General features: G+C 37.4%; 1 protein-coding gene across 1 annotated transcript; it reads left to right on the top strand.

Moving 5' to 3' along the window:
* The first annotated feature begins 5,332 nt into the window (after positions 1–5,332).
* On the top strand, positions 5,333–22,384 carry DR1 (down-regulator of transcription 1). The gene is made up of 3 exons (XM_005542696.4): positions 5,333–6,276; positions 13,332–13,495; positions 20,274–22,384. Exons 1-3 carry the CDS (start codon positions 6,057–6,059, stop codon positions 20,418–20,420), a joined length of 531 nt encoding a protein of 176 aa, XP_005542753.2. The 5' UTR covers positions 5,333–6,056; the 3' UTR covers positions 20,421–22,384.
* The last annotated feature ends 905 nt before the right edge of the window (positions 22,385–23,289 follow it).

Raw genomic sequence — 23,289 nt, 5'->3', positions numbered from 1 at the left:
TCTATATATCTAATCCTGATCACTCCATCTGTGTCTTTTCAATCTCATCCTCCTCCATTTCCTTGAGCTTCATTTTGCTTGTATTTTCAATTTACCTCTCTTCTCTGGCTCCTTTCCCTTGAGCTACACGTGCCTTTGCAATTCCTCCTTGACCCTGCTTCTTCCTTAAGGTGTTTTCTCATTGCTCCCTTTTCCTTTACCACCAAACTTTTTGAAAAAGTACTCTCTGCTGCCTGGTTCCAGTTCTCCCCCTCATTCCTCTTCAGTTCTTTGCAAGTTGACTTCCGATCTCTCTTCCTGAACTTTTACTTCAGTAACACTATCTTTGATCCCCTTCCAACAATGCCTCTCTGTGGCAGCTCACACTCTTGCAACTCTCTCCCCACAACTTCCTTTACATAATGCTTCTTGGTTTCTATCAAATCTTTCCTCAAATATTTTCTTCTTTTTGCTTTCTGTCTTTGAACATTTTTCAAAAAATTCTACCATCTTTAAAGATCTTCATCCAGTTTCAAAGTTAACAAATATTTACTGAGTGCCAAGAACTGTCCTGGCTCTGGGGATGCAGAAATAAACCAGACCCTCACTGGCTCTGTGTACTTACAGTTTAGCTTAAACAAACCCTACTACTATAGAGGGACTTGTTACATAGCCCTACTATATGATCCCACATCTCCCTGTCCAGCTCTCACAGGACACATCCATTTGGATGGCTATTTCTCTCCATCCAAATCTACCTCTTCTTAGCTATCATTGTCCCCACCTCCATTATTATTTAGGCATGGTCCTCCTATCTCACGGTAGATGCAGTCAAAAGCTAAATCCTGTAAATTCTGTTTCCAAATGCCTCTAATTTGTTTCTTCTATGTTTATCATCAAACTTTCTTTGTTCAGGTCTACATCATTACTGTGTTTTTACAATAGCTTAATAATTAACGTTCTTGTCTCTGTGCATTCCAGACCATCTTCTATGCGAACTCAAACTAATCTTTTTAAACATTATTGTTTACGTCATCCCCTTCTCAAAAATGTTCACTAACTCTTTCCACTGCTTAAAAATGATCTCCAGACTTCTTAAAAGGATGTTGGAAAGGCTCAAAACTTTGCAGTCCGAAAGCTTGGGTTGCATTTCCAATCTGCCACTTATTCACTCCATGACCTTGAATAATCTCACTGGGCTTCAATTTTCCCATCCATCAACTGGGATTAATGACTAGTTATAAAGACCAAATACGTGTGAAAGTACTTTATATTTTTAAAGTCCTATAATGAATATAACCTTTTTTCCTTTTTTTTTTTTTTTTTTTTTTTAATTTAGAGATAGTTACCAAATTACAAATAGCTTCAGCTTTGGAGTTAAATAACAACCTGGTTTGAAATTTCAGCTCCATTACTTATTATCTGTGAGACTTTGAACAAATTAGTAAAACTCTCTGAGACTGTTTTCCCCCCATGTCAAAACACCTATTTTGCATGGCTATATAGAAATTAAATGAAATAGCAAATATGAAAACTTTTGGCCCAGTGTATAATTCATATCAGGCACTGATCTGTTTTCTTTTTGCCCTAACCTACTTTTCCTGCATTATATACCACTACACCTCTTTACAAACCCTATTAACAGAGCCACTCTAGACTACTTTATTTTCCCAAGTCATACAATATACTTTTGTGTTTTTTCTTCAGTTATATGCTCTTTCCTTCTCTACCAAAATTGTACTCAATCTTCAAGCCGCAGTTAAAATATTCAGTCCTCCATAAAACCCTTTGTACTTCACTAGTGTGTTAATCACTTCTTCCCATGCACATTCTTAACCTGTGTGTTTTATCACAGTATTTATTTCAATCTGGTTTATATTCTGCTTCTCCCACCAGATTATAGGGTCTTCAAGAACAAGGTGGGAGTTATATTCATCTTTATTTCTCCTACATCATAGTCAGGACACTAGACAGTTATTGAATGAATGTAGAAATCAGATGCTGTCTTCTCTTTTTTTTTTTTTTTTGAGATGGAGTCTCGCTCTGTCACCCAGGCTGGAGTGCAGTGGCTGGATCTCAGCTCACTGCAAGCTCCGCCTCCCGGGTTCACGCCATTCTCCTGCCTCAGCCTCCCGAGTAGCTGGGACTACAGGTGCCTGCCACCTCACCCGGCTAAGTTTTTGTATTTTTAGTAGAGACGGGGTTTCACTGTGTTAGCCAGGATGGTCTCGATCTCCTGACCTCGTGATCCGCCCGTCTCGGCCTCCCAAAGTGCTGGCATTATAGGCTTGAGCCACCGCGCCCGGCCCAGATGCTGTCTTCTCCTTCCTCTTTCTATAGGACACCACGTCTATACATGCCTGCCCAAACACATGCAAAAGCAAGCACGTCTTCTCTAAACAGCTCCCTTTCAACTCCACTATTTTTGACAGTGACACTCCCCTAACCGTAGTCTGAAGCTAAACTTTTTTTTTTTTCCTTTTCTTGAGACAGGGTCTCACTCTGTCACCTAGGCTGGAGTGTAGTAGCATGATCATGGCTCACTGCAGCCTCAACCTCCTGGGCTCAAGTAATCCTCCCACCTCAGCTTCCCAAGTAGCTAGGCTCACAGGTGTGCACTACCGCACCTAGACAACATGAAAAAATAATGTTTCATATATATGCACTCTCTCTGAAACTCTTAAAGCTTAATAAGGAGATGTTCTCTTTGTCCTCAAAAGCCTATTTATAATATAGATACATATAGTATACTATAAATAACTTTAAATATGGGCTACAGATTAGCATATTTTATGACATATCACACTGGTATTTACATCCAATTAAATTTCTCTCAGCCACATATGTAATAAACTAGTTACATGGTTTATTACTAGTTGGACTGACCAAGCCTGATAAAGATAATAGACACTAACATTATATAACACTTCATACTACAAAAAGTACTTTCACACAAGTCTCATTTGATTTTGAATCCTGTGTGTTACATAATATTTCTATATCTGAATTGAAGAAAATGAGGCTTGGAGAGTGACTTGTCTAAGTAAAAAAAGTTGGGACTGGTACCTACAACTCTTTACTACACATTCAATTCTGTTTATGCTACCACAGAAGCCTCTAGCAATAAACTATTACTGAAATAATGTGTGCTCTACTCTTCTATTTAGCACAAGTCTATAAAGAACATAAATGTTACATGAAAAAGCAAAGTTATTATAGTTTTTTCAGGAGAGACAAGATATGGGTCAGTGACACTGTGACAACTCAGGACATTTTTTGCCAGCTAGCTTTTTCAGATTGATAAACTTGATAAGGTCAAGATAAATTTAGGCACTATAATAAATCTTTAAATCAACAGTAAACTGACGAAAAAAAAAAAAAACAACAAACCACCACTTCATAAAGATTTTTTTTTTGAGACAGTCTTGCTCCGTCGCCCAGGATGGAGTGTAGTGGTGCAATCTCGGCTCACTACAACCTTTGCCTCCAGGGTTCAAGTGATTCTCCTGCCTCAGCCTCCCAAGTAACTGGGATTACAGGTGCCCACCACCACACCCAGCTAGTTTTTGTATTTTTAGAAGAGGTGGGGTTTCACCATGTTGGCCAGGCTGGTCAACTTCTGAGCTTAAGTGATCCGCCTACCTTGGCCTCTCAAAAGTGCTGGTATTTTTGAGAGTATGAGCCACTATGCCCGGCCTGAAGAAAATTTAATTAAAATACTGTTTTTAATCAAAGAAATTTTGTTTTGACTAAATTTAGTAGCACTGAAAAACAAGTGTCCACACTTCAGAAATTAAAGAACCAGTAAGTGGTCCTGGAGAAAATGCTAAATGAAAAAATAGAGTAATAAACTGTAATGTCTTCTTGAGAACAGCATACAGGGCTCCGACAGAATGTTTTAAGAAAACATTGTCAACAAGCCAGGTGTCATCAAGAGTAATGAATCTGATGAACCAAAGTGACAAAATGGATTTAAACGGTGTCTTGTTTTTAGAAATTCCAACATCCCACTATTTATATAGCCTCTTATTCCACACGACAGTATGACAAACCTAGTTTGTCTTTTTTTTTTTTTTTTAACGTTTTTTGAGACAAAGACTCTTTCTCTGTCACCCAGGCTGGAAATGCAATGGCACAATCGCAGCTCACTGCAGCCTTGACCCCCTGGGCTCAATCAATCCTCCCACCTTACCCTCCAGAGTAGCCAGAACTACTGTGCCTGCCACCAAGCCCGGTGGAAAAAAAAAAACCCGTAAGAGTGTCATACTGTCATATGGGAGAAGAGGCTATACTATAAACAGTGGGATATTGGAATGAATACACACACACACACACACACACACAGATATTTGTAGGGACGGGTCTCACATGTTGCCCAGGGGGGTCCTGAACTCCTGGGCTCATGTGATCTCCCTGCCTCAGCCTCCCAAAGTGTTGGGTTTACAGGTATGATGAACCACAGCGCCCGGCTGACACACTTTTTAAAATGCAATTTCTGTTTAGATCTTGACACCTGTTGATATTACTAGTCACTATGGAAAGAAGCAAAAACAGTTAAGATGCTCTAACATTTTTTTTTCCCCTGTAGAAGCCAACATGGAATACACCATGAAAACTGTCTAAATGGGAACCTTCTAATACGGCTCATTGTACGCCATGCATTTCCACTACGTTGGAACTGACTTCTACTCTCCTACTTATCTATTAGGCGACTTAGTCGCCTAGTCGCCTCTAGGCAAGTAACTTCTCTGTTTCATTTTCCACGCAGTAAAAAAAAAAAAAAAAGGTGGAGGACTTTAGAGAGCTTTTACCCGAATAAGGTCTATTAGACATCTTCAAAAGCTTTCTCTCCAGACGACGCAGAAACAGGCACACGGGATTCTGTGCTTTCCCCACCTCCCACTCCCAAGCCCAGGCCCCATTCTTCTCACTTTCAATCCTCATTTGGGCTCCTAAAAGAATAGCAAAGAGAGTTCTTTTATCAATACCAGCGCTCCTCTGTCCCCAAATCCGGCTAGGGATGGGTTCGGAGGCCTCAGCTGCTGGAGAGAGGGTAGAGACGATCCTTCCTCGCCCATCTAGCCAGCCACCACCCCTTCCCAGATCTAGCGTCCGGGCCCCTGACCAAGCGCGTGCTTGGAGCTCTCCGGTACAGTGACGCGCGCGCTTGCCCGGCTAGGGCCCCTGTGAAGGAATGGGATCCCGAGGTGCTTGCCAGGACCGCAGCAGGCGGAAGCTGCTGGCAGCGGGAACGGGCGGCTCCCGTCGGCGTGGGTGGGGGAAGGGCGGCAGCCACATCCGGAAGTCGGTCCGGGAGGGAGGGGGAAATCTGAGGAACGAAGCTTCCGGCGGCGCAAAGGGTGTCGGGAGCGGCTTCCTGCAAATCTTCCCTGGCCTCTGGAGGGACCACCGTTGCCGCCGCTTCGGCTTCCAGGATCTGCGTTCGGGTTACGCGGCCACGGTGGCAGCCACTGCGACTCCCACTGTGCCTGGCTCTGTCCATATTAGTTCCCAGGCGGCCGTCGCCGTTCCAGCAGCGGCAGCGGCGGACATGTTGTGAGGCGGCGGCGCGGGTGTCTGAAGGATGGTTTGGCCGAGGCGGCGGCAACGGCTGCTGGCGGCGGCGGCAGCGGCAGCGGGGCCTCGGGCTCTATAGAGCCGAGCCCGCTGGGTACCCGCCCGGTACCGCGGCGAGGCCAGTGCCCCTGGATCTTGCCTCTGCTTCGACGCCGTTGGGGACCAGTTAGGCGACAGTGCCCGCCCCTCTGAGGAGACCCGAAGGTGGTTCCCCAGCCGCTCAAATTTCCGGACCACCGCGCTTTCCCCTCAGCCTGGGCTGTGCTCTCTCTAGAATCCTCAGGCCCCCACTTTCTTCCCAAACTCATCCTAAATCTCTCACACACGCGAGCGTTCCCAGCCCTCAAGCCAGCTCCTCCTCCGTTCATTTTCTGCACCCTCTTCGCGAAGCACCCCCCGGGATCACTCTCCGAGGGCGGCTTTTTGAGAGATCTCCGTGGAGTAGTGGACCAGAGCCGGGGAGTTTTTAAAAGCCGGGGCGCGAGAAACAGGAAGGTACTATGGCTTCCTCGTCTGGCAACGATGATGATCTCACTATCCCCAGAGCTGCTATCAATAAAATGATCAAAGAGACTCTTCCTAATGTCCGGGTGGCCAACGATGCTCGAGAGCTGGTGGTGAACTGCTGCACTGAATTCATTCACCTTATATCTTCTGAAGCCAATGAGATTTGTAACAAATCGGAAAAGAAGACCATCTCACCAGAACATGTCATACAAGGTAAGTCATGTGTGGAAATTGGTTTGAATGAGGGTCTAGGGGAGCAGTCTGCTAATCGCGTGACGCTTTCATGTCAAAGCCTTCATTCCTCTTCACTGGTAAGTAACTTAATGAAAAAGCCAGACTGGCATGTAGGTAGCCCGTGCTTTAAAAACAATCCCTTTGTAGCATTCTTGCAGTACTTTTCATCTAGCGAATACACGTTAAGGAGTGCAAACATTTAGGTCAACGTCCCCAAAACATAAAGAGTGATCTCACTTTACAGCCAGGTAAGCCGAAGCAACAGGAATTGCTTGCCTGAAGTTGAACTTAGATAATAATTAAGGAACGCAGAAGTTCTCCCTTGGAAAATTAAAAATTCAGACAGAGGAACTTCAAGCATGGATGGAGACAGAGCGCCCCTTCCCCACCTGACCTTTCACCAATGTAGAGGAAAAGATTTATTTTCTGAACACATGAGTTAAAAAATTCTTAATATACAATGTGTTCAACGTTGTCAAGTTTATCGTTGTTGAATAAAAGGAGGTATGTTTTCTGCTCTAAAAATGGTTTGATGGTACGTTCATGAATGAGTTACGAAAGCACTCCTGGTCCATTCTGTAAGAAAAGGGTGAACTTTAAATTTTTGTTTTTTTCTTTTTGTTTGCCTTTATGTCGTTTGCTTTGTTCTATTCTGTGGAGATAAGTTTTAAAATCTTTGATTGAAAGTTTATGCAAGTTTTTTTTTTTTAACGGAAAATTTCCCCGTCCTTTCCTGCTGTCATTCTTATTTGGATGCATACACTTAGGCTTTTATTGAACAGCACTTCTGAAAGCTTCAACAGTTTCTTTTATCCTGAAAAGGTTGTGGTCCCGTAATAGGGATTTGGGGGACTGTATTCTAATGGTTTCAGAGAGGAGAAACATATTTACTAGTCATAATGTTTCGGGAATGTACCTTTTGCGATATTTTTACATGTACTCTTGTGAAAGAGTTGTTCTCAATTTGAAGTGAGAACTTGCCTTTCGTAATAATCTAATTAAAAGTATTGATTGCTTGTGAAACCAGGGAAAAAATGGTTAATTTTAATCATTTTGGTAGGCAGGTGGTTGTCTGTCACTTAATTTTTATACTTTAACTTTTTAAAATGTGACTTGCCTGTTGTACTGAAGTAGAGAACACATCTGCTTCTGTTGACCATATCCAATATTTTACTGTCAGTATTGACAAAAGGATTAAATGATTGATTTTTAATCCTTTATGACGTCTTGAAAGTAGTTTTAAAATATATCCTGCCATTTCAGTACATAAGGAGAAAAATCCCTAGGAAAAAGCATATTTGATTCTTAAAACTAGTACTAGTTGTTTTTTTTTTTTTTTCTACTTGATGTGCTGAATACTCTAGCAAGTAAAATGAAAGCCAAGTTGTCTGTTTTTTCTCTTGTGTATTTATTTTTACATTGTATGTGTGATTGCTGTCATAAGTCTTTCACAAGATTATCCAGCACAGATAGCTGTAATTTCTTTTTACAACTCATAAAAAGGAAAAAGAACTTTTTATCAACATTGCCTTTCTAATGAAAATTGCAAAAGATTTCAACAGGGTCTGCCTAAATATTTGTTTACACTACAGAAGTGGGGATCGTTCCAAAAACCTAATAACACATTACAGTCTGTCTTCTTGGGGAGAGTTAATTCTTTTCTAGGATATATTTAGATTTCTGATTGACATGATGGAATAGAAGTGCAGCTGTAGCAAGCAGTATGCTAAATAATTCAACTTTGGAATATGCTAAATTCAGTTTAATGTGTGAGTCAGAAAGCTATAGTGAAAAAGCATTTCCATTGTGTAATGAAGATGATTTGTTTTTGAAAATCATGTATTGACGTGTTATAGTCTTAAAATTTTACCTCTTTTTTTTGTATTATGCTATTGTTAGGTGGATAAGAATCTACATTTTCGCCCAAGAATTCTCCCTAATTGGGGTTGTAGACTTTATACATTTATAATCTCATATTGCTTAATTATTCCAAAGAAGTTTTGTTTTGAGAGGTTAAATTTTTAAAGAAATTCTTAAGGTTTATATGTTTTAGGTGTTTGAAGTGTGTTCCTGTACACTAATCATAATAGATAGGACATTTTTATACTTTTCTGTCAGCATTGATTAGGAATGTAGACTATATCCAAGTGGAATAAATAATGTACATTTTAAAGTGGTATGATTCTCACATGTTGAAGTTTGAGTTTTTAGTGGTAAGTTTAATGAACTGGACTTTGCTTTAGGACATTTCACTTGTTCATTTCCCACCTTGCTTTATCTTGTCTGAACAAATTAAGCATTCTGAGATAGTTCTGTAAAATGCAAGTTAAAGTTGAACCAATTTGATCACCAGTAAATCTATTAAATAACTTAGTTTAAAAAAATTTTTTTTCTGTTTTGCTTATTTTGAGTTTAAGAAAGTAGACTTGGTATTGAAGATCATAGATATGTGAATAGAGGGAGTTCTAAGCTATAAAAGGTGTTCCTATTTTATTGCAGTTTTTTGTGAACATGTATTCTTGAATGAGTTCTAACATGTTCTGTCACCTTATAGAAAGAATTGACATTGAGAGTCAGCTTAAGTTCTGCACTGAGAATTCTTTAACCTTAGGTAAATCTTTTAACTAAGGTTTTCTTATTTATGTATAAATAATACTTGATTTCAGGTATTACTTGTAATTTTTGAGAATTAGTCAGGGGTTGAGAACCTTACATGAAATATCTCCCCTCCCATTTATGAGAATTGTAACTGGAAGTAGTAAAAGTTTGAGAGTATCTGAGAATTTACATCTTCAGCCACTGAGTTGCTCCAAGCTGTCTTATGTTGAAGGAATTTTTTAAAAATTCCTGTCCGTCTCACACTGGTACCTTTGTAAGATAACATGAAAATGGATCACTGGAAAAGATGAGGAAAAGACCAACACTTAACTTTTTACTATTAGATTCAATAGACATAAAATTATTTTGTCAAATTGCAATGAAGGTACTTAAATGCGTTGAATTTCCATGGTTAACTAATGTTAACCATTAGGAGCTGTTCCGGCATAAGTCCATGGACCACACTTTGAGAACCTTTGCTTTAAAGCCTAAACCACAGTCTGTGTTGGAAAGTGGACATGAGTAGTAAATAATCATTCATACAGATATTTTTTCCGAAGGGACACATCTAATTTGCACTGCAAAATTTATCACATAATCAAATGCTTTTCAAGTTAGGATTTTATTAATACTTTTCTTAAAATTAATGTATCTTTTGTTTCTATTTTCCTTCTGCCACCCTACAATTACTTACTGAATACTATCAAGTATTTGGCATTGTGCTAGATACTACTAAGGATATTAAGATAAATGATACTCAATTCCTTCCCTGCCATTAGTCTCTCATTGTTGTCCAAGATTTCCAGTAGTGATACCATGGAGGACATGGTTCTTAAGGGTCTTCAGAAACCTTTGCCAGGCTAATGAGCCAAGAAGTCACTTTGGCCTACATCCTCTTAATGTATTTTATGTGAAATACATTAGTCCCTTCCTTCCCACAAGCAAAAGAAAATGGAGAAATTAGAGAATGCTGATTTATATAGTATTTAAAAGGTACTGTATATCACATAATTTTAAAAATGAAAAACATGTTTTATGCATATGAAGTATGAAGTAGTTCACATAAATTCATGTTATGACAGAACCTTTCAGGAGTACATCAGTTTGTAAAATAAGATAAGCCTATATGAAGATTATTGTTGCTTGGAAGAAATTTTCACTTTTTTTTTTGTTTTTTGAATAGCTGTCTTGTTAACATCTGTCTCTTAAGCTGAAAAATGTGCTACATATTTTTTCCCCTAATATACACTATGGACTTTTCTGGTTGTAGTTTTAAGATGCACGGCATAGGGTGACAGATAGTGATGTGTGTTAGTTTTACCCACAAGTTTTTTAAAAAAATTTTTCTGTTTTAGAAAGATAAGATCCTTAGAAATAGAGCCATCAATAATCCATAAGGTCCCTTTGTACAAATTAGAAAAAGGCACTCCTTCCTTAAAAAGCATTCCTACTGTCTGCCAGAAAAAGTATCACAGTAAACATACGAATTTATGATATTTACAATAAGAATGGCCTTGTAGTATGTTGTGTACTGAATAGCCTACATAACCGTAAATGGTGGCCCTGCTTGGGAGCCATTTCCTTTATCCTTTAATATTCTCTCTGTGTATGATAACTAATACATGAAAGCAAATGATGTAAAATATCTCCCTATTTAGAAGGTATTATGTCTAGTTATTGATATCTGTTTGCCAAATGTGTTTAAAATTAAAGTCAATGCAATTTTGGAATTAAATTTGTGGCTGCTCCTTTTCAACCATTTTATTGAGAGTATAGTTTTTACATATGGCAATTCTTTGAATAAAATTAAATATTAACCTTGGACCTACTTGCCAGTTTCTTGAAAGCAGTGTTCTCAGCCTTAAATGTTTTTAAAGGTAGTTATATATTTAAATTTTTTTTTTAATCCAAGCCCTCCATGGTTAAAAAAAATAGCTTGGATTGGTTTTCTTTTTTCTTTTTTTTGAGACAGGGTCACGCTGTCAGGCTGGAGTGCAGTGGTGTGATCTCGGCTCACTACAAACTCTGCCTCCCAGGTACAAGCGATCGTCATGCCTTAGCCTCCTGAGTAGCTGGGATTACAGGCGTATGCCACCACGTCTGGCTCATTTTTGTATTTTTTGTAGAGACAATGTGTCACCATGTGAGCCAGGCTGGCCTCTAACTCCCGACTTCAAATAATCCCTGCACCTTGGCCTTCCAAAGTGCGGGGATTACAGGCATGAGCCACCATGGCCGGCTGTTTTGGATTTCCTTAATGTCTGGTGTAGTAATTTATGGTATTTTGAAGGGTTGTCTCTCCATTGTGTTGATTTGTTAATTTTATAAATGTAGTATTTTATAAATATACCTGTCGAGCTTGAATTTAAATATGATATTGTATAGCTATACCTTCATTTTTAGCTGTACACTTATGAGGGTACTCTTTTACATTTAAAATAAGATAAAAAATAAAATAAAAAATAAAGATGAGAAATACGTAGTCTGAGTTGGTTAAGTGATTCTTATGTGCTAGACACTGTTAAATGCCTTGTATTAATTACCTGTTGATTCCCACAACCCTGAAACTAATAACAATGTGATATTTATTGTTTTATTTTTAATTAAGAGGCAGGGTCTTGCTCTCTCACCCAGGTTGGAGTGCAGTGCCACAGTCATAGTTCACTGTGGCCTCAAACTCCTGAACACAAACTCTTCCCACCTCAGCCTCCCGAGTAGCTGGGACTACAGGCACCCACCACCACGCCCAGTTAATTTTTTGTATTTTTAGTAGAGACAGGGTTTCACCGTGTTAGCCAGGATGGTCTCAATTTCCTGACCTAATGATCTGCCCGCCTCGGCCTCCCAAAGTGCTGGGATTATAAGCGTGAGCCACTGTGCACGGCCATGTTGGCGAATTTGATATACAGAACTTAGAATAATGCCTTTCTGAAGTTTTTAGGGAGGTCAGGGGAGGTGAGTTAATTATAGGACAGTACTATGCTTTTTGGCATCAGGTTATTTCTAAAGAAGGTTGATGAAAACAGCTTAACATTTGAAATAATTAAAGTTGTAAATCATTTAAAATGTCTTAAAAACCAGTTTGCATGGGCATGTAGATTTGTAAAGGTATATTTGACATTGTCCCAGAAGAGCAAATTCCTGAAGTTAGAAGTGAGAGCGTATATACTAAAAGGAGTCTGGTTCAACGTAATGCCTGAAAGACTTCAAGAACTGATGACCTAAATTGATTTACTGTGTTTTTCACCACCTATGTTTCATCATTGGTTCACAATACAAAATATGCCTTTGGGGCATTAGTCAATGTACCAAAATTATAAGATATGATTTTAAATACTGTGAGCCAAAAGGAAATTTTATGCCTTGTCTTTTCTGGATTACAGAAGGTATTTAGAGTGTGTGGTTTTTTTTTGTTTTTGTTTTTGTTTTTTTTTGAGACAGGGTCTTGCTCTGTCATCCAGGCTGGAGTACAGTAAAGTCATGGCTCATGACATCATCAATCTCCTGAACTCGAGCAATCCTCTCACCTCAACCTCCTAAGTAGCTGGAACCATAGGCACGAGCCACCACACTTGACTAATTTTTTTTTTTTTTTTTTTTTGTAGAGAGGAGGTCTTGCCATGTTGCCAGGGTGGTCGTGAACTTCTGGACTAAAGAGATCCTCCCACCTTGGCCTCCCAAAGTGCTGGAATTACAGGCATGAGCTACCATGCCCAGCCCACTTTTTTTTTCCTTATAAAATTTCCTTTCTAAATATGAAAAGGGGAGAAAAATTTTTTATTAATGCTTCTTATCTCCTTATAGTCTTCTTTCATCTCAGTTTTTTGCCACATCATTTAAATATGTTTTTATTTTTCCTGTTAAGTTTCGTTTTCAAGAGAAACCTGTTGGCTGACTCTTAAGTGCTGAATTTCATGACTTTCATTTCCACCAGTATTTTTTAAACTTGGCAGTTTGAGTATCTGCTAAAAATAGCTTCCTGTTGGTATATTGGACAAAAGAAAAACTTCTCTTCTTTTATTCTGTCCTACCAGAACTTAGTAGAGAATGTGTTACCAGCCTACTTTTTCTAAGTCAAATGACACAAAATGTATTTTCTTACTAAAACCATATGTTCTTATAATGGACTATTTTTTTCTCCTCGCTTACAGGAAATGCTTTGGTCTTTTAAAAATTAGTCAGAATGAAAAGTGAAGGCATGTGCCTTGGTTCTTCAAGTTTTAACTGATTTGCCACCTAATTTTTAGCAGATTGATAAAATATTTGTCTTGGCTGCCCAGACAATTGTTGTACAACTATAAAATAGGTAAAATTATTAGAAAACAGCAAAACATTCCCCTCCCCTAAAGAAAAGTCCACAAAAACTTTATGTTCCACAGGTTGGGGAAAGCTATATTTTATCACCCTTTCACATTTTAATATTTTCATTTCTCTAGCACTAGAAAGTTTGGGATTTGGCTCCTACATCAGTGAAGTAAAAGAAGTCTTGCAAGAGTGTAAAACAGTAGCATTAAAAAGAAGAAAGGCCAGTTCTCGTTTGGAAAACCTTGGCATTCCTGAAGAAGAGTTATTGAGACAGCAGCAAGAATTATTTGCAAAAGTAAGTAATTTATTTACATTATTTTCCTCTGAATCCTACCCTGATTGCTAACTGAAATTGCTTCCTAAATTAACAGACATACCCAGAAGATTCCCTTTTTCTAGGTAGTTGATTATAGAATCTAGTGTTCAGAGCTGACCAATTTGACTCTGGTTTATGTGAATGTAAATATTTGCAGCAATCTGTTTTCTAAAGAGAACAACTCCAAATACCTATTGAAATTTCACTTTAATATTTTTTTCAGACAGAATGACCATTTTAAGGCGTGAAAAGTATACATAAATGTTCTTAAGATTTAAAATGATGAGCTGATGAGAAAATTCTATATCAGATTTTATGATGCATGACATACAAGCAAAATCTGATTAATATCAACTGTGTAGTTAAATTAGGTATTTAATGTACACCTTTGAAGCATTTTAATCTTAAAAAAGTATTTTAAAGCTAGTAGAGCAAAGGGAGAAAATGTTTTCTTCCTTGCTTATTATAATTCTAATATCTAGACTCTGAAGAATTAGAATCAAATACTAATATTCCTCTGTTTCAAAAAGAAAAGGGAGGGGAATTGGTGGCAAGGCTGTTTTTTCCCTTCTAAGTTCTGGCCTTTCATTTGAAATTATAAGGCAGCTTTGGATTGAATAGAAGAGAAGTTGTAGTAACCATTAGAACTGGGAAGTATCATTTTAGGTAAACTCTTCCAGATTAGTCCTGTAGCTGATCTCTCTGCAGCCATAACAATCAGTTTGGTTTATATCAAACTGCATTTGAGTCTTAAGTATGTTTAGTCACTAGACACCAAGTACCATTTAAACTTAAGGTAAAAAGAAAAACTTACATTTATTGAGTTCTAACCACGTGTTAATCACATTGCCAAGTAATTTACTTGCATTATCTCATTTAATCCTCACAGCCTATCATAGGCACTAAAGAGGAAAAGCCTTTGAAGCAGGCGTGAGTACATGCAATGTTATAATCCATATGAATATGAGGTACGAAAGAAGAGGTGTTGGTGTTTTAAAAACATTAATCGCATTTATTGATTTATGCTATTGCAGACCACCTAGAGAATGCTAAATTAAACATTTGGTGACAGAAGATGCTCTCCTGGATACTTTAAATACATAAAAACTTGGCAGAGTTTTTATGAAATATAAATTTTATTGTATTCATTTACATATTAAAAAATAGATTCAGAGGTGGAACAACTTGCTTGAAATTATTTGTCATTTGTTCTACAGTTACTTACTGAAGTCCTTACTATTTACCAAGCATCGTGCTAGGTGCTAGGCTTACAAGAGTGAACAAGGAGACAGGGTTCCTGTCATTATAGAGCTTAGTCTACTGGGGAAGATTGAGTGGGAAAGATTGACTTAAATAAAACAGTAAGTTCAGAAAGTTAGGAAGTGTTAGAGTCTGTATTTAAACTTAAGTATTTTGGCCCAAAAGCCTCTACTGTTTCTACAATACCATGCTAATGCTCTAGCCTCCATTTTATCTTCTTAAACTTATTGTGGGGCTTTTAAATAGAATATGTATTATCCTTGTTAGGGCAAATTATAAAGAAATAATTGACTGCCTGCTATATCTGTCTTCACCTCTCTATCCCAATTATCTGTTTTTTATTCCTCTTTTTTATCTCCCTTGTTTCTTACCCTGGCTTATGTATGAAGATCTCTAGTATTTCTTTGCTTTTGTGAGGATGACCAGCGGAGAGGTAAAATTATAGCAGTTGCCTAGTACTTCTTCCCTACAGCACTGAAGCTCTAAATGTGAAAGAATGGATAAGTAAATATATCTTTTTTGTCACTTTCATTTTGTTTCATCTTTTAGACTTTAAATATTAACACAATGACAGCCTCATTTGAAGCTAGCAGCAAATATTTGGAAGGAGGGAACCTTTAATACATCAAGATTAAAGTTAACTTTAAATTATAAATGAGTCATTTTAATATGTGGGAGTGAGTATCTTAAAACATAATGAAAACCTCCGAAAGAAAAGTGAATTAGGAAATATATGCCTGCTTACCTGTCTTTCACTCCCCAATTTTAGAAGAAAAATACTTGGGATGGATTGAATAGGGGGCAAGAGAGAAAAAAAAATATTAGAGTAAATATCACTGAAAAACGTTCAATTTGTGGAAATGAATACAAGTAAAATTTTATCAATCAACTTTTTTTTTTTTTTTTTTAAAAGAGACAGGATCTCACCATGTTGCCCAGGCTAGAGTACAGTGGCTATTGACAGGCTCTATCAGGCACACTTGAGCCTAGAACTCCTGGGCTCAAGGGATCCTCCTACCTCAGCCTCACAAGTAGCTGGGACTATAGATGTGCACTAGTGAGTCCAGTTCAACAGTTAGTTTTAAAGGCATAGAAGTGCTTTTATGTTCAGAGAAAAGTATCAGAGCTGATACAGGGGCATGGTACCTAAAAGTCAATTAAATTTGAATTGTAACTAGTACACAACTTTGCAGACCATTGAATAAACTACCAAATCAAGCACCTTTGCAGTAAAACCTTTGTAGAGACTTGAAATTATTTGAATTTTTTCCATGTCACAAAATTATACCAATTTGTAATTGATTAGACCACAAAATATAGGTATGCTTAAGTTGGTTAAATTTACATATTTGATTTGCCCTGCAATTTTCTTATGAACTCTTAGAATTTTTTTTTTTTTGAGATGGAGTCTTGCTGTGTTGCCCAGGCTGGAGTGCAATGGTGCTGTCTTGGCTCATTGCAACCTCCACCTCCCAGGTTCAAGCGATTCTCCTGCCTCAGCTTCCCAAGTAGCTGGGATTACAGGCATGCGCCACCATGCCCGGCTAATTTTTGTGTTTTTAGTAGAAACAGGGTTGCACCCTGCTGGCCAGGCTAGTCTCAAACTCCCAACCTCAGGCGATCTGCCCGCCTTGGCCTCCCACAGTGCTGGGATTGCAGGCATGAGCCACCGCACCCAGCCTTAAAATGTTTTTAGTGAAGCTCTGTTAGTTGGTTTTGAACTCTGGGTATTCCTGCCATAAAAGTAAATATGCTAGTGTGTTAGAATCTACTATTTTTCCTATTTCTTTACAAAAATGGATGACAATCATCGTTAGGGAGAATGGCTGGTTTCTAATTTCCTAAGCAAAATAAAGTTTTTGTTTACTGTAAAAATTGTCTTAGCCTTGTTTTTTCTAATATCTATAGTCTTTTCCTTACTTATTTTTTTTTGTCTTTGCCTTTAACCATATACGGGTCTTCTGCATTTCCTTGTATCCCCCAAACCCTTTCATCTTTTGCTATAATGATCTGTGTTACTCACCAAGCAAGGTGGCACCTTCCTGTAGTCCCAGTTACTCAGGAGATCGAAGCAAGATAATCCCTTAAGGCTAGGAGTTCAAGGTTGCAATGCATAACAACTATGCCTGTAAATAGCCACTGAACTTTAGTCTGGACAACATAGTGAGACCCTGTCTCTAAAATAAATAAATAAATAAGTAATGATCAGTGCTACCATTTTTTGAAAACATACAATCACTTATTCCTCAAATTTAACTTCTTTCCTATCACAGAGACATTTAATCACGAAATTCAGTAATTTTTTTTCCTTTCAATTCTTACTCATCTGTTTTTTTAAAAATAACATTTGATGTAGACCTCTTCCTTTATTAGTCTCTGATACTATGGTTATGTGGGTAGCTTTCCCCCAAGGTAATATCTTTTCTTCTTCCACTTCCCTACTGCCACCTACACCAGCACCACCCCACTCCTGCCCTTCAGTCAACAAATTTCAAGTCAGAATTAAATTAACGTGTCCCTACTGTCTGCAAGACATATGTGGTACTGTAGATATACAAAAATGAAGACTATATCATTCTTCTTAAGAAACTTAGTATCTAGTAGGGGAGGTATAATGCAGACACACTAACAGCTGTTATGAGATTGACTACTTGGATGAAGAAGATAACTATAATATGAAGCTGGGCTGGGCGCGGTGGCTCAAGCCTGTAATCCCAGCACTTTGGGAGGCTGAGGCGGGCGGATCACGAGGTCAGGAGCTCGAGACCATCCTGGCTAACACAGTGAAACCCCGTCTCTACTAAATACAAAAAAATTGGCCGAGCGTGGTGGCGGACTCCTGTAGTCCCAGCTACTTGGGAGGCTGAGGCAGGAGAATGGCGTGAACCCAGGAGGCGGAGCTTGCAGTGAGCCAAGATCGTGCCATTGTACTCCAGCCTGGGTGACAGAGTGAGACTCCGTCTCAAAAAAAAAAAAAAAAATGAGGCCAACCACTTACGAGAAAGATATTCTGGCTGGGCATAGTGGCTCACACCTGTAATCCTAGCACTTTGGGAGGCCCAGGTGGGAGAATCACTTGAGCCCAGGAGTTCGAGACCAGCCTGAGCAATATAGTGAGATCCTATCTCTACAAAAATAGAAAGAGAGAAGGAAAGAGAAAGAAAGAAATCTCAAGTATGGAAACATTACATCAATTTTTGGGGGTGCAGGAGTATGCCAACTAGTAAGCAGTTAGCTTAGCTCCAGAACCACCTTTGTGTGCTCTGCTTTGTGACTGGACCTAGTACTCTGTAAGCCACATGTTTCTTTGCTAGCTGACTCTCCATTAGACTCTGTTGCCAGTATGGGGTTCTCGTGGGAGATTGCATGGATGGAGGAAGACAAAGGGTTTTCTCCTTTTACTTTCTCTTGTCTTTCAGTTCCTTTGAACAAACCAGCAACACTTCTTCATCCTGGTTGCATCAGTTTTCCTGTAGCAGAGACTGAATCCTGTTTGCATTTTCTCTAATACACAACCCGCCTGAACCCGCGCTCCATCCCCCCACTCTGGCGGTGTGGATCGCAACCCCTGGGGCCCTCGTCCAAGCACGGATATATTAGTACTAGCTTATCTATGCCCATTCTTCCGAGGTCTGAGTTTCAGTTCCATGAAGTGGTTTCGTTAAGCGTCTAAATTTTAAAAATTCCAGCATTTTCCTCTATTCCCCCAGTTTTAGGGTTGGTGGCTGCTTCCTGTAGCTACTTTCATGACATCTTAATGTTCTCTTCCTGCCTTTTCAGCTGCCTAAAAACAACTTTATACTTGTTTAACAGTTCTTTATATTAAATTTTTTCCATTCCAGTAACTCGTGTGACTTCTTTCTCTTGATTATACACTGACTGATACCAGGAGGAGAAAATAGTATTTCAGTTTGACTTGAAGGAAGGGTAAAATTTCAGTAAGTGGCAGGAAATTTCACATAGGATGAATGTCAGCATGAGTAAAAATAGCAAAGATGAGGAAGTATGGTGTAAATTTGGGAAACATTTTGTATTCTAGGCTTTTTTGAAGCACAAAGTGCATGTTACAAGAAAAGACTATAGAGAAGTTGGGGTAGACACTAATTTGGAGGACCTTGAACTCTAGGCTAGGAAATTTGGATTTGATTGATAACAATTTTTTTTTTTTAAATGAAATAATGACCTGATTAGAATTTATATCTAGAAACGTTTGGATAATAAAGTCATGACAGATTATTCAGAAGAGTGAGGATTGTATATGGTAAAATCTTAAATGTTACTGGTTATGCTGGCCATCACTGTTTTCCTGTAGCATGTTCATTCAGAAAATACTGAAGGCCTTTGTGTTAGGAATGCAACAAAGAATATGGTAACAATCTCTGTTCTCAAGTGTGGTGGAAAAAAAAGATATAAACTTAGATAATTCTAGAACAAAGTGGATGGATATGGGAATGCATAGGGAATTATGGTATATGAAATAGAGCATAAAATATGGCCTGGAAAGGTCAAGAAAAACTAACTGATTTGCATTTCAAATGATGACTAGGAATTACCTATGCATAAAGGGGAGGGTATGAGCTGGACTTAAAGAACAATTCCCCGAACAGACAGAAAAGGAGAAAAGGATTGTTTTGGCAGAGTCTAATGGGAAATTATAAGACCTTTTTAAGAACAGGTTCGTTTTTTCCCTTCTTGGTGTGGTTTTTCTACAAACAGATAAAATTAAATTGTGAAGGAGCCTTAGCTGTTTCTTATGTAATTCATATGTATGCATCTTGGTTTCTAAAATCCTGTGGTTGTTTTTAATAGAGGATATATCAGATGAATGGATTTTAAGTAGTATCTTTTTACTAGTGTGTATACGGAAAGGATATGTATATTTGTATGTGTACGTGTGTATATGCAAATGTGTGTGCTTACAGAGAGGGAATGAGGGACACAGAGATAGGCATATCGTAGGTTAGGGAATTGTAATAGAAACTCAGAAAGAAATATTGGGGTAGCTACTGCATACATGTATAGTACTTCCTTCATATGAGGTAGAGGTACTATACTAGAGAACTTTTAAACCATATAAATTTTAGATTGAAAAATGTTTATATCAAAATTTAATTTGAGGGTACGGAAGAGTCAAGTGAAATGAAAGGAAAAGTACAGGGAAAGAGCTAGAGGGAATATTGTGGGTTTTGTCAACTTTTTCAACTTCTTCAGTTGAACCAAAGGTCATAAATTACGTGAAATAAAAGAGGGCCATTTATAAGAGACCTAAGTTTGAGAAATTTCTTAGACCTGTGTAATTAGAAAAAAGCAATCTCTAATTATATTTACCTATAGAGTTTATGTTCTCCAGGTGTGTGACAATTACATAGTAGTTGGACAATATCCAGATGTATGATGATAACTGTCTGAAATTGGCCTAATCTACATTTAACGAAAGTGTATATATTATGGGTTTTTAAAAAATTGTTATCATTTTTTTAATGTTTTGGTTGTTTAGGCTAGACAGCAACAAGCAGAATTGGCCCAACAGGAATGGCTTCAAATGCAGCAAGCTGCCCAACAAGCCCAGCTTGCTGCTGCCTCAGCCAGTGCATCTAATCAGGCGGGATCTTCTCAGGATGAAGAAGATGATGATGATATCTGAAATTCACCAGCTGAGTTTCTATTTCTTCTATAAATGTTTTTCCCTGCACAACAAAAACGGTGAAAGAAATGCTTATCTGTAATTTTGTATGCATCTTGGTGGACTTGTCATTGGTATTCTAGGGATGTCTGCTATTAAGTTTCATCTATTGTGTGCTATACATGTAAAAACTGTCTCTTTGAACTATTGAAAATTTAAGGTTCAGTATAATATCAATTTTGAATTTTTAATGGTGTTTATGAAATTTTAGATAGCAGCAAGTCCTTCATTTGATCAATAAACAGTGTTACAGAAAACTTCAAGTTTATAAAAATACAGTGAAATTTCTACAAAGCTCTAAATCTGCATTTGCATTTCCTCTGCCCTTTTAACTAAACTAAAACTTGTGAATTTTAAATTATTAAGGGGGGGTGCTGTGTGAATCAGTAGACATTGGATTGGGTTGGTGAAAGAGTTCAGTTCTGTAGTATCTGAATTTGTCTTTTAAAATGAGAACATATATAGGCAATAAATATATATGCTCAGATCAATATACTTGTTTAGAAAAACTTCAAGACATTAAAAAACTAGGAAGGAGTATGTTTAATAGTAGTTGTATAAATTTGGTGGTTATGTTTTTTTATTTTGTTTTTGTTTTGTGTAGAGGTAAAAACTATAGTTTTATTACAACATAATTCATTTTGAGCTCCACTATGACATTTCAAAGACTGCCCAGTTTGGAAGTCTGTCATGATTTATACTCTTTCGCTCTAATTCAGTAATTGTTGATAGTATTACTTACCTAGTCCATCCATACTCATATTATTCAAATATATAGGTGGGACTTTTGAAACAATTGCATTGATTCCCTTGGTTTAACTGAGGTTCATGAATATTCAAACCTTTGCTGGGGGAAAGAAATGAAAGTTAATGAGCATGCTTGCTATGAGAGAGGGATTTTTAATTTAACTTGTAGTTATAGTTTACTTATTGTTTTTAGAATTACTTTTACATTTTCCCGACTAGATGGCCTAGAGTCCAACATTACCTTTTGAGATGACATTATTGTCTCCATCATAATTGAGTGATAGCTTTAAAAAAAAGATTAGTTTTGCTTAAGAAGTTGTGTTACAACTGATCAGCCCTATATGAATTAACTGATCAGCCCTATATGAAACGTAAGTTGTGTTATAACTGATCAGCCCTATATGGAACATAAATAGTTTCTACCTGCTTATTAAAAGAGAGAAGCTTTAATTTGGTTCTAAAAAATAAAGTATGGTAGTGATTATAGGAATCCAGGATGTTGAAGAAATGGGATAGTGTCTATATTTTGGAAACAGAAAGGAAAAGTCACTTAAGATAGTATTAAGTAATTAAATTCCTATGTCAGTTGCCAAATCTTTTAAACTTATGTATTCACCAAGCCCAAAAATAGATTGTGGCTCCCAGGATTTCAATTTTAATTGGAGAGCTAGGTGAGTAAAGTTTTATAACTATTAGGTTTCTTAATGATCATATTTTGCAGTTTTAGTAAAAGGGAAATATTGTTATACATTTATTAAATATACTTCCCCCATGAAGTGAAAAGGTTAATTTTGCTGAATGTTTTAAGTTGAAGTTACTTCATGGATGTCATACCCATGAAGTGCATTTGGATGAGATAGAAGAAATTGTTTTTTAAAAAGTTTAAGTACCAAAGGTAGTCTAGTCTAGAACAATAATAAGTTAATATGTGTTGGCTTTTCTAATTTGTACTGTAACATCCTTATACTTTCTATTTTAAGTATATCTGTTTCTTAAGTAAACAACTTAGATATTTTCCACACCTTTTTTTTTTTTGATGCAGAGTTCAGGTTAATTAATATTTTACTGCATCTGATAATGTATTATACGTTTGAAGCCTAGTGACTTTTCATTTTGACATTCTTGTGATTTCATATGCTGTATTCTTCAAGCAATAAAATTGTGATGTGTTTTATAAATGGTTTTTATATTTAATGATCTATAGAGAGATTTCTATTATTACAATTTTTACTAGTTTCAAGAATCTTAGGCCCAGAAGACATTTTGGTCATTTGGTATGTAGTACCTGCCTTTTGTTTTTGTTTACTGTTATTTCAAAAAATGTGGTTTTACTTGTGTTTTTGTAATTTATAGTCGTAAGATCGAGGCATAACAAAGGTACTTATGCAATATTTTATTTTTAGATTTTTTTTTTTTTTTTTTTTTTTTTTAGCATTTGAGAGTCACTGTTATGTTTTGCCAGTTAAAATTTTTTAAATCTCTTGAAGAGAGAAACTAAATATTTAGCGTTCTCGAGAAATAAAGTTATTGTTCAGTAAGTATTTTTCCATCCCCTTGAATATATGTTATATATCTTTTTCGGCAGATTATCAGATTAATAAGTGTTTAAAAGGCATTGGTTTTTAAAACTGCATATACCACACACACACAGAACAGTACACAAATAAAGATTTTCACAAATTAAGCAAACTCATATACCAGTCTTCAGATCAAAATACAGAGCATTATGTATACCCCAGAAACCCTCCTCTTGCCCTGTCTTAACACTATCTTCTTTCTTGCTGAAAGTTACTATCCTGAATTCTAAAATCATGGATTAGTTTTGCCTGTTTTTTATTTTATGTAAATGCAATCATACGTAATACACATTTTTTCGTTCATCATTTTATAGTCCTGGAGATCAGAAGTCCAAAAGTCAGTTTCATTAGGCCTAAATCAAAGTATCAGCAGGGTTGGCTCTTTCTTGAGGTTGTGAGGGAGAATGTTTTCTTCCCTTTTTTGGCTTCCAGTGATGACCTGTATTTATGGGCTTGTGACCCCTTCTTCTCTATGATCAAAGCTTGCTTTTGTCATTATATCATCT

Source organism: Macaca fascicularis, chromosome 1 (assembly GCF_037993035.2).
Source record: "Macaca fascicularis isolate 582-1 chromosome 1, T2T-MFA8v1.1".
NCBI lineage: Eukaryota > Metazoa > Chordata > Mammalia > Primates > Cercopithecidae > Macaca > Macaca fascicularis.
Note: the sequence above shows the minus strand (reverse complement) of the source record. Positions and strands in the feature narration are given on the sequence as shown.

What these genes read in the sequence shown, in the direction of transcription:
- DR1 (XM_005542696.4), top strand. Translation starts at nt 6,057, where the DNA reads ATGGCTTCCTCGTCTGGCAACGATGATGATCTCACTATCCCCAGAGCT. An exon ending in ACCAGAACATGTCATACAAG is followed by an intron (nt 6,277 to 13,331) that starts GTAAGTCATGTG and finishes TCATTTCTCTAG; the next exon opens with CACTAGAAAGTTTGGGATTT. An exon ending in AGCAAGAATTATTTGCAAAA is followed by an intron (nt 13,496 to 20,273) that starts GTAAGTAATTTA and finishes TTGGTTGTTTAG; the next exon opens with GCTAGACAGCAACAAGCAGA.